General features: G+C 36.3%; 1 protein-coding gene across 1 annotated transcript in view; it reads left to right on the forward strand.

The window, feature by feature from the left end:
- The first annotated feature begins 1,663 nt into the window (after nt 1-1,663).
- The window catches only part of PSMB2 (proteasome 20S subunit beta 2), a 31,577-nt gene continuing 14,967 nt past the window's right edge, over nt 1,664-18,273 (forward strand). The window contains exons 1-3 of the mRNA XM_081307271.1: nt 1,664-1,884; nt 7,382-7,504; nt 10,165-10,235. Coding sequence (XP_081163397.1) covers nt 1,794-1,884; nt 7,382-7,504; nt 10,165-10,235 — 285 coding nt within the window. The 5' untranslated portion in view covers nt 1,664-1,793. The remainder of the gene's footprint in view (nt 1,885-7,381; nt 7,505-10,164; nt 10,236-18,273) is intronic.

The raw sequence follows: 18,273 nt of genomic DNA on the forward strand, positions 1-18,273 counted from the left end.
GAATGGTTATAATTTGACCTTGGAACATTTGTAAATAGATATTTTCCCACTCATATTCAAATATTCATTTTTAAATTTTTTTTTTTTTTTTTTTTTTTTTTTGGTGCTGGGGATTGAACCCAGGGCCTTGTACATGTGAAGCAAGTACTCTACCAACTGAGCTGTATCCCCAGCCCTCAAATATTCATTTTTTAACAAAATCACATTGTGCTACAGATAAGAAAGCTTTTTCATTTTCAATTAGTATATCTTGGGCCATAGAATATATATTTATATTTAGCTTCATTTCATTTATTTTCATTGTATAATATTCCATTTATGAGTGTACCATCATTTATATAACGTTTGTATTTAGACATGTCAGTTGATCCCTGTTTTGTTGCTCTTGCAGTGCTGCAACAGTATCTCTGTACACAAAATTTGGGATATTTATGCAAATGTCTTTGGATACATAAGATCCAAAGACATAAAATTATTAAAATAATATATATTTTTTGAGTGCTAGGAATTTAACCCAAGGCATGTAGCATGCTAGGTGAGCACTCAATCACTGAGCCACAACTCCAGACACTAAATTTTAAGATATCTAATAGTCCTTTGTAAGGTCATATAATTATAATCTTACAACCAATTTACATTTTCTTATTGTTTATTTATTTGTCATTTTGCCAATTACTATCAAGATAGAGGATTTTTTTCAGGTTTCTTGGCCATTTTTGTTTCTTCTTTTGCAGATTGCTTTTCTTAACCTTTCTTTTGTGTTTGTTTTTGGAGACAGAGTATCAACATATTGCTAAGGGTGGTTTCAGAAGCTTGAGGGGCCCAAATGATCCTTTGGCCTCAGCTTCCCAAGTAGCTGGGGTTACAGGCACAAGCTGCTACACCAGTTTAGGAATGGCTTTTAAGTTCCAGATATCAACTATTTCATATATTGAAACATCCCAGTTTGTATATGAGTATTAGAACGAATTTCACCATATAGATTTGTAATCTTATGTAATGAGAGATTCTTTAAAAAATATTTTTGTTTAGTTGTAGTTGGACAAATACCTTTGTTTACTTTTTCTTATGTGGTGCTGAGGATCGAACCCGGGGCCCCCACACGTGCTAGGCAAGCGCTCTTCCGCTGAGCCACAACTTCAGCCCCTCAACTTATATCTTTTTTTTTTTTTTAGTATTTTTTTTAGTTCTAGACATACACAATCTTTATTTATTTGTTTTTATGTGGTGCTGAGGATCGAACCCAGTGCCTCATATGTGCAAGGCAAATGCTCTACCAACTGAGCCACAACCCCAGCCCCTCAACTTATATCTTTAATGCAATCATATATTATTTTTGTGACGGATGTAATTAGGGCTCCTCTTAACTTTTCTCCAATCTGGTTTGCAGGGAAAGGGTCCTGGAGAGATTTTTTTTTTACCCTGCAAAGAAGAAGAGAAAGAGAAACCTGAGGAACTATCACCTTTGGGCAGCCACAAGTGCTTGGCTCTTTACATACAGTAAACTGATTTTTTAAAATTCAGATTTGCAGATAAAAAGCAGGGTGTTAACACAGCGACCATTGGCGGAATCAAGGACAGTCCCAGAGGCAAGCGCAGTGTAATGCTCTCAACGCCACGCCCCTCTCCAACCTCTCGCGATAGTTACGTCATCCGAGAGCGCCAGTGGCCGGGGCGGTCGCCTGGCCTGCGTCGCGCGGAGGTTCGCTGGGCAGTGCTGTCTCACCAGTGAGGCGGGGAAACCGGCAAGTTCCGAGTCCTGTCCAACCTGCAGCCCCCAGCCCTCCGCCACCATGGAGTACCTCATTGGCATCCAGGGCCCCGACTATGTTCTTGTCGCCTCCGACCGGGTGGCCGCTAGCAATATTGTCCAGATGAAGGACGGTGAGAGGAAGCACGGGAGGCCCGTTCGGGCCTTGGTGGGGGAGCGGGAGGGAGTTCATGCGGGTGTTGGATAAGTCCCGGGGAAGTCCTGGAGGCGGAACCTGGGCTACTCTACAGTTTTTTAGAACCGAGGAGACTGTCAAGCCAAGGGATCTGGCATTAGCTCGTGAGTCAGTGCTGTCCTTTGGCTTCACTAAATGCTTCATACTAGGTGAGAGTTACCTAAGGGAATTAGATTTGTAAGAATTGAAGCGCCTGCCCAGCTCTAGGCTCCCTAGAACCCCGAATTTCTAAAGTTTCGGTTATCGCTAGTAATGAAGTTAGTTTCCGGGCAGCCTAAGATGGGATCCTGGGCAGAGTGAGACTGTGGAACCAGAGACTTGGCATTTCCCTTCGTCTCTCGTATCTTATTGTGGCTCAGCATCGATCTTCCTTTTTCGGTTTTCTCTGGCTTCCAGGTTTTCCTTATAGTTAAGTAGTTATTGGCGTTTGGAAACTAGTACCCTGTCGCTTATTTGAGTTAATGCTTTGTACAAGTTATTTTGCAGTGCCCAGATTTACTCATCTGTTAGATAAGTAATAACCAACTCGAAACTTGTTGGGAGAATTGAATTAATGAGTTATGTGCAAACGCTTAACATTTGACAGATATTTAATAGTAATAATGCTAAACACATAATGTATCTGGTGCCCTGTTAAGCGATTTACTTTAATTCATTTATCCTTTTTTGATGGGCACTATTATATCCTCACTTTGCATGTTATTTGAGGCACAAAGTTTAAGAGATTTGCCTATGGTTTTAAATAGCAGTTCAATGTACAGTCTGAATCCAGACCTTTTACTCATAACAACTATCCCGTACTCTCTATAATAAGTACTCAATACAAAATTTTAAAAAGCTTTTGGTTGTTGATCTGCAGAGTCCAAGGGTGTTTTCATTATCCATCATAGATGTGCTACTGTTGAAAAAGTATACTTTGGGTCAGATGACTTAAAGTTCATTTGACAAATAGTTTTGGGGCATTGTGTGCACTTTAACAGTGCTGAGGGGAGGGGATGCAAAGAAAATAAGATGTCATCAAAGAAGTTACAATTTAGATATGTGTACAGATAATTATGACACAATTTAGGAAGTGATGTGTCTTAAGACAGGTACAATCAAACTTCTCAGGTAATGCAGAGGAATAAGAATTGTTAGATAATGAAGAAGAAGAGATTCTGGTTGTAGAGATTAGGAAAAGTTTTGAGGGCAGGTGACAGTCCATCTTGGGTTTAAGGAAAAATATTTCATTTGGGATTTCCTGAAGGATGTGAACAAAGGCAAAAAGGTATCTGCTTCTGTTTTTGTAAAGAGAAAGGCATCTATTTGGTTGTCACACTGTGATCCCATCCAGGAAAATGGAAGGAATCTGAAGGACTTTGCTTGAATTCTTGTCTTTTTTTTTTCTTTTGTAGTTGTAGATGGATAGCATACCTTTATTTTATTTTATTTATTTATTTTTTATATGGTGCTAAGGATCAAACCCAGTGCCCCACAAGTGCTAGGTGAGTGCTCTGATACTGAACCACAACTCCAGCCCGAGTTCTGTCCTTTCTGAGGAAGAAAGGATGTTTAATTGGTTCATTAAACATCTATGATAGGGATTGTTCCTAAGTGCGATTATTTTATGAAATTCTGTAGTTAGTTGGTAGTTAGTTCTGTTTGTAAACCAGGCTCCAAAGGAGTAAATTTGTTTTGAGAGTAAATTAGCTCATTATTTTGAATATTGAGGCATTTGATTTAAAAAGTGACTTGAGGGCTGGGGTTGTGGCTCAAGTGTTAGTGCGCTCGTCTGGCATGCTCGAGGCACTGGGTTCAATCCTCAGCACCACATAAAAATAAAATAAAAAGATATTGTGGAAAAAAAAAAAGTGATTTGAGCATGAAGTAGTACCTAGGTAAAGCAATGACCAGGTCTATACCTTTACAGGTTTTCTGTTTAATCCCATAATGTATATAAAATCATTTTGAGTAGTAGATTGTACTTAAAGCACACTTATGTGCACAGTACTTCTAGTTATTATAGAGGGTGCAACTTATTAGATATAATCCATAGAAGGAACAAAATATTAAGAATAAAACAAGGAACAAATACTATAAAATGATTTTGTATTAGAAAAGAAGTATTACTAGTTAGTATTAAATTACTTTTAAAATTAGTTCAAAGAGTATATCCTAAGAGTGAATTCTGTCTATTCACAGAAAAGAAAAATCAGTATGGTTCGAGAGAAAGAGAATTTGAGTTCTCAAAATATAGTAGAAATTAATTGCACTCAACTCTCATTTTCCCTTTAGTCTTTTCTGCTATAAAAATTTTATGAAAGGCTGGGCATGGTGGCAACAGTCTGTAATTCTAGCCACTCAGGAGGCTGAGGCAGGAGTATCACAAGTTCAAGCCCAGCTTGGGCAATGTAGCCAGACCGTGCCTTAAATTTTTAAAAAAGATAAGAGATTTTAGAATTTTATTGAGAACTTCCCCTAACCATTTCATAATGAAATTGTGTAGAATAAAATACTGAAAAGCAGTAATCTTTTGAAACTTTTTTGTTTTTAATTTTGAGATAGTATCTTGCTAACTTTGGATCCTCTTGCCTCAGTCTCCTGAGTTATGGGATTATAGGCGTGTACCATCATGTACCACTCAGTTTAAATATTTTGATACTGGAGAGAAGACATTTCCCAAAGATTGACTGCTTATTAAAGTTAAATGGTGTCACTCTGGGTTTGGTTATGCAGCATGCTGCATTTCGTGCCTTTTTTCTCTTGACCTTTATAGATTTACTTTTTTTTAATATTTTTTTTTAGTTGTAGATGGATACAATACCTTTATTTTATTTATTTATTTTTATCTAGTGCTGAGGATCGAACCCAGGGTATTACATCTGCTAGGCGAGTGCTCTACCACCACCGAGCCATGACCCCAGCCCAGAATTACTTTTAAGTTACTCAGAGTACTCCAGCCCACTCAGAACTCTTGATTCTGAATTCTAATAGCATATATAATTTGAACTACATTACCTAACACTGAGTATATTAGTATAAACATGTATAATATATGTTTAGAATTCAATACAGTTTTCCTTACCTCCTTTTCTTACCATTTTACACATTTAGCAACTGGAGCTTAGAGAGGCAAATGATTCGCCCAAGTTCAGAGTATTGGGTCCAGATCACAGTGGAAATCTAGTCCAGTTGGCTTTATATAATGTTATATAATGTTCATTTCATTGTTCATTTGTTTCCTGTGTGTGGATCTTGTAAATTCCTTATCAAGGACACGCATACCCCTAGAGCTGTATAGGCAGTTTCTTATACAACAGAGAACATTAGTATCTGTTAACCTGTGTTTTTGTATCATCCTCCACTATTCAGTGGACATGCTCACTGTTTAAAAAAAGATTTGGTCTTGTATTAAGTTTATTTCAAAATTCAGTGGCTGCCTAGAATTTTATCTTTTTCTTCTAAATGTGACATAAATTCTATATAAACTCATTCCCCCTCCAAAAAATAAGCACAGCTTTTTTCTTATAACAATAGTACAAACTTATTGAATAATGTTTTATTAAAAATTGGTGCATATTAAGTATAGTAATTTAGGAAATACTGGTAATCGGACAGAAGGAAATAAAAATTCTTTCCACCGGCAAGAACTTAGAATATACCCTTCTGGTCCTTTTTCTTTGCATAAAGTAAATATTTTAAAAATAAGTTTGCAAACTAGCAGTTTTAAATCTGTAGCTTGAATAACAAAAGTGTGTTTGTTTAAGTTTTTAAGGCAAACAGATATTATCTACAGACACATTTTATGTGGATTTTCCCCTCAAAGTCCATATTACTAGTATCTACAACTCTCCAACACTTGTAAAGTATTTGATAGTGGCATTTATTCTTTAAATCCTATTAAGAGATTTTGATATTTCAAAAGCTTTCATACAGGAAACATATCTCCCAGGGAAGATTATTCAGCATTATTTGAAAAATGAAAAGTGAAAGTGAGGGTAAGATAGGAAGATTTAGGCTTTTTCTGAAGCTACTGACTGAATATGGAGTTTTCTTCCTTAGGCAGTAATTGTGATCTGAATATTTATCTATCTAATCTGAAGGAGTCTGGTTCAGCTAGATAAGGTTAGAGTATTAGGATTTTTGTGAGGTATTTTAAATAGCTTACTGTTAGAATATTTGCTTTGGCAACCAGTTCTCTTTTTTTGCTTTGTAAATGGAGTTGCTTTACTTTCTAAAGTAATTTATATTCTCAGCTCATTTTTTTCTTCTTTCTTGAGGAGATTCCTTAATTTTAATTGTACCACTGGTCCTTTTCATATATACTTTTTAAAAAAAATTTTAATGTTTATTTATTTATTTTTTTTTAGTTTTCTGCGAACACAAACACAACATCTTTGTTTGTATGTGGTGCTGCAGATCGAACCTGGGCCGCACGCGTGCCAGGCGAGCGCGCTACCCCTTGAGCCACATCCCCAGCCCTCATATATACTTTTGTATAAGTACAATAAATTAAATTTATATTTGTAGAAACATTTTCCAGCTTTGTGATCATGAGACTAAAGATAATCGAAATATGTGCACTACCACTGAAGTATACCAGCTCCAAATTGTATTATTGTTATTATTATTATTGTTATTATGTACTGGGGATCGAACTCAGCAGAGCTTTACCACTAAGCTACTTTTATTTATTTATTTTTATTTCAAGACTAGGTCTCACTAAGTTGCTTAGGACCTCCTTGGAGTTGTTGAGGCTTGCCTTGAACTTTCAATCCTCCTACCTCAAGCCTCTCAAGTCACTGGGATTGTAGGTGTGCACTACCTCACCTGAACATCCCTTTTTGGATTTTATTTTATTATTTATTTATCTTATTTTTAGTACTAGGGTTCTACTAGTGCTTAACCACTGAGCCACATCTCCAGTCCTTTTTTTTTTTTTTTTACTTTTTATTTTGAGACAGGGTCTAACAAAGTTGTTTAAGACCTTGCTAAATTGCTGAGGCTGGCTTTGAACTCATGATACTCCAGCCTCAGCCTCCTGAGCCCCTGGGATTACAGGTGTGCGCCACTGTGCCCAGCCAAATTTTATTTTAAATTGTCACATTTCATCTGTATTTTTCAACTGAAATGGACATTAATAAAGTTGTATGTGGTTTAACATGGAGAATGAAAGAGAGAAATTAATAATTTCCTATTGAAATCTTCTAAAGACAGTGATTAATAAAATTATTCAATATAGTTAACTAATAATATGTCAAGAGCTTTGTAATGTTGTGAACAACCAATAAAAAAAAAAGAAATTCTAAAAAAAAAAAAAAAGGATGATAATAAAGTCACCAACCTCCAAAAAAAAAAAATATAGTTAACTAATAAACCTGTTTATAGTGATGCATATATATTAGCTGTCAATTTATGTTAAGGTAATTTCTAATATGAATTTTTTCTTTGACCAGATCATGACAAGATGTTTAAGATGAGTGAAAAAATCTTACTCCTGTGTGTTGGAGAGGCTGGAGACACTGTACAGTTTGCAGAATATATTCAGAAAAATGTACAACTTTATAAGATGCGAAATGGTGGGTAAGACTCAGAGTATAGCTTTGTTTGGTGTATTAGATTGCTAGGGCTGCCATAACAAAGTACCACAAACTGGCTTAAGCAGCATAAAATTTTCCCGTAGATCTGGAGGCTAGAAGTCCAAAATTCAGATGTCTACAGTGATGATTTCTTCTATCTACTGAGGTCTTTATTCTTGGCCTACAGATGGCCATCTTCTCCCTGTACCTCACATGATATTCCCTCTGTGTTAATTGTCCAAATGTTCTCTTCTTATAAAAAGGACACCAGTCATATTGGATTAAGGCCCACCCTAATAACCTCATTTTAACTTTTTTGTGTGATAACTGGGCATCAGACACATAGACATTCTACCACTGAGCTACCTCTCCAACCCTTTTTATTTTAAGACAGGGTCTTGCTAAGAGGCCAAGGTTGGCCTTAGACTTGCTATGTTCCTGCCTTGGCCTTTCCAGTCACTAGGTTTATAGGTGTGTGCCTCCCACATCCAGCTAATATCAAATTTTTTTAGTGTCAGATATTTTGAAGAATGTGATTTGAGCTGAAGTATATATTAATCTCAGAGCTAAAAGATCTAAATAAAACTTGGCTTTACTATTTTCTCTCCCCCCCCCCCCCCGCCCCAATATTTTTGGCCTTACTATTGTCTATGTGACAAGTCATTTATCTTCTATAGGCCTTTATTTTCCTTATCCCATTATATTAAGGAATAATACATATGAAATGTGTTGTTAACTTAAAGTTCTGTGTGATTATAAGGCATTTACTGTACTTTAAAGGTTCTACCTTATATTTCTGTTAGGTTTCTGTCTACAGAGATAATTAGGACATTATGAGATATTTTGTAAGCTTTCTCTGGAGTTAACAAGCACTAACAACACTAGCTACTAGTCCTCTAGTTCAGGAAAGCTTGTAGTGGTGCTCTGGTAGAGAAAACCTTATTTCCAGTTATCCACTTTACAGTTCAATAACATTGTTATTTTCTACACTGTAAAATTACATTTTGCATATGTAATTATATTCAAATTAAGAGCTTATTTTACATATGTAAAATGAATAAAAAAGATTCATTCACATAGTTTTTTGGGCAGCATATTTAGCATTATACATCCAATTCCATAAATATTTTTAAGGGTCTCATCCATGTTAAGTACTGTGCTTAGTACTGCACAGAATTCAAAGATGAACAAAGCTCAGTCCCTGCCATTTGGAAACCAAAAGCACATAATACTTAAGTTTTTAAATGTTTTGTTTGTTTTTGTGTTACTAGGGGTTGAACCCAGGGATCCTTTATGTACTGAGTTACATCCCTATTTTGAGGCAGATTTTATTAAAATGCAAAGGCTGGCCTTTATTTTTCAATTCTCCTACCTCAGCCTCTTAAGTAGCTAGGATTACAGGTGTGTTCGATTGTGCCTTGTTGGTACTTAGGTTTAAGCATGTTTAAGCTGAAGGAGTCTGATAATGGTTATGAAGTATAGTAAGAATAGCAGTATTTTACAGGCTGTGCTGGGAGAAGAAGGAGGACAGGGAGGAGGAGAGAGAAAGGGAATTACTAGGGAACACAATTAACCAAATTATATTGTTATACTGTGTGCACATACCATTCTGTTTTTATGAGACACCTCTACCCTTTTTTTTTCCTTTATTTCTCTCTAGCTTCCACACATGAGAGAAAACATATGACTCTTGACTTTCTAGAACTGAACTGATATTTTACATGCAGGGCCACTGACTTGTGGATTTTTCTTGTACCTTTTGGCACGTGTCTGATTTTACTGGGGAGTTAAGTTCCAAAGTGAATGCATTATTAAATGCACAGTTGATATTATTCCTCAGATTGTGTGCTTGTTGGCATTACAACTTTTTTTTTTAAGAGGTTTTACATTTGAGATACTCTATTTTTAAAAATATTGTAGAGTGATGGAAACATTCTTTTTCTATGACTTATACTTTTTTGAAAATCATATTATACTCTTAATAAAGTTATATATTTTTTAAGCCAGGTGTGGTGGCACACTCAGAAGGCTGAGGCAAGAAGATCATTAGCTTGAGGCCAGCCTGGGCAACTTAGTGAGACTCTGTCTCAAAATTTAAAAAAATTTAAGAATGACTGGGGATGTAGTTCAATGGTAGAGTGCCCTTGGGCTTGATAATAATAATATTGCAAATAATAACAATGGTATCTTTTTTATAAAGTATGACTCTGAGACTGCCCTAACTTTCAACTTCTTTTCTCCCAGTATTCTTTTTTAAATTACTGAAAAAATTAGCATCTCAAGACTGACTTTCTTTCCCTTTTTCTCTCACTTCCCACCCACTTTTCTTTCTTTTCCAATATCTATGTGTTTGTTTCCCTTTCTTTCTGAATAGAAAACTACAGTCTGTTGATGAATTAATATCTTAAGCCAGACTATGAATTTGATCAGTTTGAACAGTCAACTCTGATCCTATTTGGGACCAGGAAATAGCTGTCAGTACTAACCAACTATTTCATAGCTGTTACATGAAAATAGGGACTAGAAAGTAGGATTGTGCCCGAACCCCAGTCTATGTACATTATATACTCTAAATTTATAAAAAAAAGATAGTGGACTTTAAGAATAGGCACTGTTATTCTTTGCTTCACTTTAAGTATGAATCTTTATCTCTGTACCAGGATATGAGTTGTCTCCGACAGCAGCAGCTAATTTCACACGCCGAAACCTGGCTGACTGTCTTCGGAGTCGGGTAAGCAATATAGCTGTCAGTCTTAGATGAGAGCAGAAAAATCATCTGTACTTCCTTTGTCTTTTTTCTTTTAGATACTGGGAATTGAACTCAGGGGCACTTTACCACTGAGCTACATTCTTAGCCCTTTTTATTTTTTATTTTGAGGCAGGGTCTTACTAAGTTGCCGAGTCTGGCCTCAAACTTGTGATCTTCCTGCCTCAGCTTTCCAGGTCACTGAGATTACAGGCATGTGCTACTGTGCCAGCCGTCTGTACTTTTCTTATAGTCCTATTAGATATGAGCAGTCTTTTTGCCCTTTTCAACCCTCCTGAACCTTTCTACTGCTAGTCACTCATGTTTGGCCCTTTGAATTTTTTTCTTTTTCTTTTTTTTGCAGTTGCTAATTAATGCCTAGAAGGCAAATGTACATTCACAAAGAATTTGGTTGGAGCACATTAATATAACAGTCTGTTTTAACATGAAGGACAACTTTTTTCCTTCCTAAAGATTTTGTTTTATTTATTTTTTGAACAGTTGTAGGGTCACAACAAAATTAAGAGAAAAATACAAAGATTTCCCATATAAACTCCACTCATACACATATTTATAGCATCCAGCATTGTTAGCATTTATCAGAATGGTACATTTGTTATAGTTTATGAACCTATATTGACACCCAAGAATCATAGTTTAGATTAGGCTTCACTCTTGGTGTTGTACATTCTGTGGGTTTGGACAAATGTGTAATGACCTGTACCCATCATTATAGTTTCATACCGAGTGTTTTCTTTTTTCTTTTTTTTTTTTAATTGTAGTTGGATACAATACCTTTATTTATTTTTATGTGGTGCTGAGAATCGAACCCAGGGCCTCGCAGGTGCTAGCCAAGTGCTCTACCGCTGAGCCACAACCCAGCATTGTTTTCAATGCCCTGAGAATCCTCCATGCTCTACCTATTCATCCCTCTCTACCCGCTCAACCTCTGACAACCACTGATCTTTTTAGTCTTTCTGTAGTTGTGCCTTTTCCTGAATGTCATGTAGTTGAAATCATACCTTAAGTAACCTTTCAGATAAGCTTATTTCACTTAGTAATGTGCAGTTAAAGTTCCTCTTTTTTATGGCTCAATAACTCATTTTTTTTTAATATCTTTATTTTATTTATTTATTTTTTGTGTTGCTGAGGATCGAACCCAGGGCCTCGCACATGCTAGGCAAGCGCTCTACCTCTGAGCCAAAACCCCAGCCCTTAATAGCTCATTTCTTTTTAGCACCTAATAATATTCCATTGTCTAGATGTAATACAGTTTATTTATCCACTGACTGCTGAAGGACATCTTGGTTGCTTCCAAGTTTTGGCAATTACGATTAACGCTATTGTGAACATCCATGTTTAGGTTTTGCTTGGATGTAAATTTTCAATGCCTTTGGATAAATTTATACCAAAAAGTGTGATTGCTAGTTCATAAATTGAATATGTTTAATTTTCTAAAAAATTGCCAAAATTCTTTGAAAGTGTTTCTGTAGCAAGTCATTTTTCTTAATTTCTTAAATGGCAATGGAGGTAAATAGTGCATTTTTTCATTTTAAGATTATTTATCTGTGTCTTTTTATGATTGTTTTTGCCAAAGCATAGGGAATTGTTCCCTCACTTATTTTAGCCTTGTTCTCTCTTAGTGCTTTATCAGTTCTGTTGATATCGTGTTAAAAAGATGCAACATTAAGGATTAAATGCATTAAAAGGTTGTGTAGGATGTGCCAAGAAAGTTCATATTATTACTAAAGGTGTGTGTTGTTCCCCTCCCATAGGGAATAAGTAAATAGAGGCTTATCATATGACCTTACCCCCCCACACCCCCGCCTGTTTACTCATCTATGATATCAAGATAACTTCCCAGCCCCACAGGAGTGCTAGGAAGATGAATGCTTGTAAATCATAATATTTAACATTCATATGACTTTTGCCCACAGCATTTTGCTTAATAATTTAATCAACAATTCTTCTGAGATAGATAGTAGTTAATTCTCTATTGCTGATATGAAGTGAAAAGCATAAAGTGGCAAAGAGACTGGTTCAGGTCACACAGCAGGTCAGACTGAACTACATTTACATTAATGACTAATAACTAAATTATTTGACTCTTGCCTTAAGATTGCCTTTTTTGTTTCTCAGTAGTTTCTAGAACACTAGTGCTGTTTATGGTTTTGGTTTTCATACACGATCATGTAAACTGAGTTATGTAGAATCCAAACAATATGCATGTTATGTTTTTTATAAAGTTACTTACTCCACATGTTTCAAGCAGTTTATTCTCCACGCCTAATAATACTGAAGAACTTTTCAGTACATAGAATCTCTCCCAGTGCTAGTTTTTTTTTTATTATAGTTGAACACAATCTCTTTATTTTATTTATTTATTTTTATATGGTGCTGAGGATCAAACCCAGGGCCTTGCACGTGCTAGGCAAGCACCCTAACGTTGAGCCACAATCCCAGCATCCCCAGTGCTAGTTTTGACCAAGGGCTTGCAATCTAAATGATAATGAAGTTTGAAGAGAAGCTAGAGACATGATGGATTGAGAGGAAGAAACAAGTTTACATGCATTTTTTAAACATTTATTTTTTAGTTGTAGTTGGACACAGTACCTTTTATTTATTTATTTATTTTTATGTGGTGCTGAGTATCAAACCCGGGACCTTGCATATGCTAGGCAAGCGCTCTACTGCTGAGCCACAACCACAGCCCACATACATTGTTTTGATGTGGTGAAAAGTCAGTGGTCATTTCTTGTTTATTCCTTCTTGAGAGAGGGAAATTGGTTAGATATTAGTTTTCCTGCCACCCAGAATTTCCCTTGGTGTTCAGCAAGGAGTATGCTGTGGCTCCCTGTTGAAATGTTCCTCCAACTTATCAGTCAGAACTGAAATAAGAATTCCAGCTTTGGGCACAATAAACACTTTGTCATTAAATGCTGCAGACATTAAGTGAATTAAGCTCCTTTTAGAATTGAGATAAGAGGGACTGTATGCTTCATGCAAATGCAGTGAATCCTATTAATCTTCTCCTAGCAGACATGTTTGATGTCTTAACAAATAAATATCCCTTATAAACTGTTGTGGAGTTCTAGTAAATATTGATAACTTCTGCCTTGTGCTTCTACCATAGGTCCAATCCTTGCTCCCCTATTGTTTTATCAAAATAGATTTTTAGTTTTTAAATATGAATTTATACCGTAGTCATTTTATTCTAGGAGAGAGGTGATAGTTTTGTCAGTCTTCCAAATAAGTAAAACGTCACTAAGTTTAGTACATTTACATGGTCATATCAGTTGGTGTATGAGACTTATTTTGAGTTAGCCAGTTATCATGCATAACTATGTGTCTACAGTTTAAATTATTTGAGGTCTAATCATTGTGTGTGTATGTGAGAGTGATGTTTGATGGGGAGGACATTTACTAGATTATGTAATGAATCTTAAGTAAACTGGTTCTGTAAAGTGGAAGACAATTTAGCATTGTGGTTAAGAGCACAATCTCTGGAATTAGGCTGCCAGGGTTGAATATTTGCTTACTGACTTGCTAACTATAGGTCTTTGGACAAATTCTAAGCCTGATTTCCATATTCACAAGATAGTAGTACTCCATATAATTATTTATTATACAGATTAAAATGAGGTAGTCATGTAAAGCTTTTTACATAATGTATAGCACATAAAATTGATTAATAAATGATTTTTGTTTTCATGCTGCTATTGCTGTTTCATTGTAATTGGTACAAGTTAGCTTCCTGTAGGGGATTCTTTGTTATGCTATTTTAGTTAAGTTGATCTGCTAGTAAAGTTGAGGATTAAATATTATGTGCTAGGATTTGTTCTAGATCTATACAGTCTAGTATGGTAACCACTAGCCATATAGGGCTCTTTAAATTAACGATAATTTATAAGTATTTTTATTATCATACTCTGAGATGTGTGTCATACCCATTTTACTAAAAAGATACCAAGGCTGGTTTACAGTGAGGTTAAGTATTTCTCCAAGTTTATGTGTCCAAATGGGGTGTGTTTGTCTGTATGTGTATGGACTGTAAATTGAGTTAAGATTCTAACTTCAGATATCATACACTTTCATTCTGGTTTTTTTTTTTTGTTGTTGTTGTTTCTTTCTTTTTTTTTGCCATTTTTATTAGTTGTTGATGAATTTTTTTTATTTATTTGTATGTGGTGCTGAGAATCAAACCTAGGGCGTCACATATGCTAGGTAAGCGCTCTACCACTGAGCCACAACCCCAGCCCTCTCTGTTTTTCTTTTTTTTTAATTATTCATGTCTGAGTATGTCTGTGCATTTAGGAAATCCTGAAGCTTTCATTTCTATTAAATGTCAAGATCCTCATATAGAATTATGTAAATAAGGTATGAATGTGTTTCCATTGTAGGTATTCAATAAGTATTTACTGAATAAATGTCATCCAGTTAGGTCTACATATATTGCTGAAATACTATCATGCATTTCCACAAGTATTTTTAATGAATACAGGTGGGGAAAAGTTCAAAAGCATTCAGTGTAGTTTTTAATTTAAATGCATGTGTCCATTTAAGTTGATCTATTCTTGGTTAGACTCTTTGGCTATAGGTTTGTGGGGCTTCCTTAAGCATAGGATTTGGAATTAGACATATCAAAAATCTAACCCCTTCTTTGTACTTACTAGTTTTTATTTATAATCTTGAATAAAATACTTTTGTTTGCTGAGCTTCACTTTCCTCATTTATTAAGAAGTGAGTGATCAATTGTGTCAAAAAATTTTTGAAAGTACCCAGTTACAAGAATTGAAAACCAGTGAGTGGTTCAATAAAATATATTTTGTATGAATGAATGATACCATCTTAGAAAAGAGTATTTATTAAATGACCCCATCATTAAAGAACTGTTTGGATTTTTGACAAGATTATTTTGAAAATTATGATGACTTTTAGACATAGTTTGGAATTTGAGCAAGGCTTGCTTTCTTAAATTCTCCTTGCTTAACTTCTCCTTATGTTTGGTTAATCAGCTAGGAAGGATGATAAGTAATGGGGCTATTTCTTTCTTACAATGAATTATGTGGCATATTTGGTATACAGTTCTAGTAAATATTGATTATTCTGCCTTGTGCTTCTACCATAGGTCCACTCCTCACTCCCTTACTGGGATGCCCTAAAATTATCTATTAGCATTCACCATCTCTATTTTACAGATGTGGAGACTGGGTACGAACCAGTCAAATCTATTGTCCACGGGGAATGTGGAGTTTTGTGGCAAGTCTTAAGTAGATCCATGGTGTGTAATCTTCAGGGTTTTACTACTGCCACTCATTGGCCAAATTGTTCTTGTAGAACTTTTTCTGAAGTGCTTCCTGAGCCTTTGATACCTTATGTTTTCATAGGGCTGCACTTGTAAATGCTTAGCAAAGAAACAATAGAAATAATGAATTGGAAAGATATCTAGCCTGGTTAAGTGGTTTTAAGACCTTATTCCACACCAAGAAAGACCAAACTTTAGCTTTGTTTCATATAGATCAACTCTGCTTTGATCTCTTTTACATATAGAAATTGCATGTAAAAACTAATAATATAATGGAAAGAGCCCTGCTCCGAGAGGTTTAGCACTAGCCCTGCTGTGAGTGAGTTGAAAACCTTTGGAGAAAGAGAACAATTGAATGGATGATATTTATGGTTTCTTTTAGTCCCCAAATAGCATGATTTAAAAGTGTGATGTCAGAGGAGGCTATACTCAGTGGTAGAGCATGTGCTTAGTGTGCTTAAGGCCCTAGGTTCAATCCCTGGCATTAAGAAAATAAATAAAGACCCAAAGTCAAGACCATAGTTTACTTTTTCAGTGAAAGAGAGAGGAATTTTAGAAAGAACTTCGGGCATTCATCATTTCTAGAAGTAACCATGACTTGTCCTAGCAGTCTGCTCTGAATTTGAGTATTTTTGGTCCGGTTAATAGTAGGCATGGTAAAAACGTGGATGTGTAACCGATGTGATTCTGCAATCTGTATACGGAGTAAAAGTGGGAGTTCATAATCCACTTGAATCAAATGTATGAAATATGATATGTCAAGAGCTTTGTAATGTTTTGAACAACTAATAATAATAAAAAAAATAGTAGGCATGTATAGTGGGCTCCTATCCTAGAAGAATCCTGTTGCTTTTGCAATGGAGTTACTCTCTTCATGCCTTAAGTGGCTGACACAAAGACATCATCTGTTTATTGATATCAGTCAGGTCATGTGACCTTGTGAACAGATGGCTCAGGTGGAATCTTGACATTGCAGGTCTTATACCTTAAACACTACCAACCATTTGTTACATGTGATTAAAATATCACTAACAAGGGTAATTTCACATGCTTTTTGGCAAATGTGGTTAGCAGGATGTGACATGACGCAGCACTGCCTTCTTCCTCCATGTGCCATCTCCCTTGAGGCCTCATCTCTCTTACTTGCCCCCATTTTCCCATGCCCAGGCTTGCCTTCTAGCTCACCTGCTCCAGATGGGCGGCACAGTGGGAGGACACTGGCAAAGGCAGATGTGTTTATTTTCCGGAGACAAAATGTTGTGCTGCCGCAGATGGCAGTGCCTTGGAGCAAATGGCAGCCTTTGACACTGCTGCCACATAGCCTGGGCATCTTGACAGACAGTGCTAGCTTACTTATAGTAATAGGGAAGTTGGGGGGGGAAATCGAGATCATGAATTGCCTGGACATTTTGGTGCCAGCAGAGCCCTTTTAGACCCGGAGAGCAGTTTTTTCCCTCTGATCTCAATCAACTTTTCAGCTAAGTATAGGTTTTATCTATGGGCCCAGAGTTATGTCTGTTTATAACTTTTGCCTCCTAGCCTCAGTAGAACACAAAGTAAAAGCTGGAAACACATAATTACATTCAGATGAATATTCAATGGTATTGCAAAAACATGTGTATCCCAGGTCACATTTCACAGAGGTCTCTTAGGGGTGGCTCATGTCTGCCCCATTGGAGATACTGTTGTTCTATTTTTAGTGGTCATTTTGATTATCCAGAGGCCCAGGGACAGATGTGCCTTGAAGTTGAGGCTCCTTAATTAATAAGATGACACTTTTGTACTTACAGTGTTTTTCTACCAAGAGAAATAAAAATTCTGACAGCTGCCCTTTTAAGTAGTTTGCTTATGCAGTCATTAAGGTTTGAGTAAGTCTATTAGGAAGACAAAGAATGGCTGTTGAGTCATTATACTTACCAGTCTTCTAAGAATGTCTTGAGAAGATTCTTCTTTGAAGCTACTGGCTTTATTAGGAAACCTTTTTCCCCCCCTTAAAAAAAAAAATGTGCTGTTTTTCCCAGCCCCAGTGCTGATAGAGTTAGGAATCTGCAGGTGTAAAGTCCTCCCCCTCCCCTTCCCCATCTCTCCAGGGGGTTGTATGTGAGAAGGTGTTGCTTTCTCACTCAGAGAGCATATATGTGCTACCCTGTTGGATGCCTGCTGTGAGCAGAGAGAACCCCTATTCGGGTTGAATGGAATAAGTCTATTGGATGACTGGAATTGTGCAATCTTATAATGCCAACTTTTCACTTAAAACATCTTTCCTATCCACAATTGGGGGGTGGGGGACCATATAGGTAATTGATGTAGATTTATATTGTACTGAAATTTGTGTCTTAAACATTATGTAGTTTTCTGTTAAGGTTTGGTTTAAGCCTAGAGCAGCAGAGTATTATGTCTGCGTAGTAAGAACATTTATTTGTATAGAGTTTACCATTAGAAATAAAGATTTAGGTTGGATGTGGTGGCACATGCCTATAATCCTAGCTACTTAGGAGGCAGAGGCAGGTGGATCATATGTTTGAGGCCAGCCTTGGCAACTAGTGAAATCCTGTCTCAAATAATAAAAAGGGCTGAGAAACTGGCATGGTTGCAAACACCTATAATCCCAGCGGCTCCAGAGGCTGAGGCAGGAGATTGTGAGTTCAAAGCCAGCCTCAGTAAAAGCGACTTGCTAAAGCAACATAGGGCTGGGGATGTGGCTCAATGGTTGAGTGC

This window comes from Spermophilus citellus (assembly GCF_964194105.1).
Source record: "Spermophilus citellus genome assembly, chromosome: 9".
Lineage (NCBI taxonomy): Eukaryota > Metazoa > Chordata > Mammalia > Rodentia > Sciuridae > Spermophilus > Spermophilus citellus.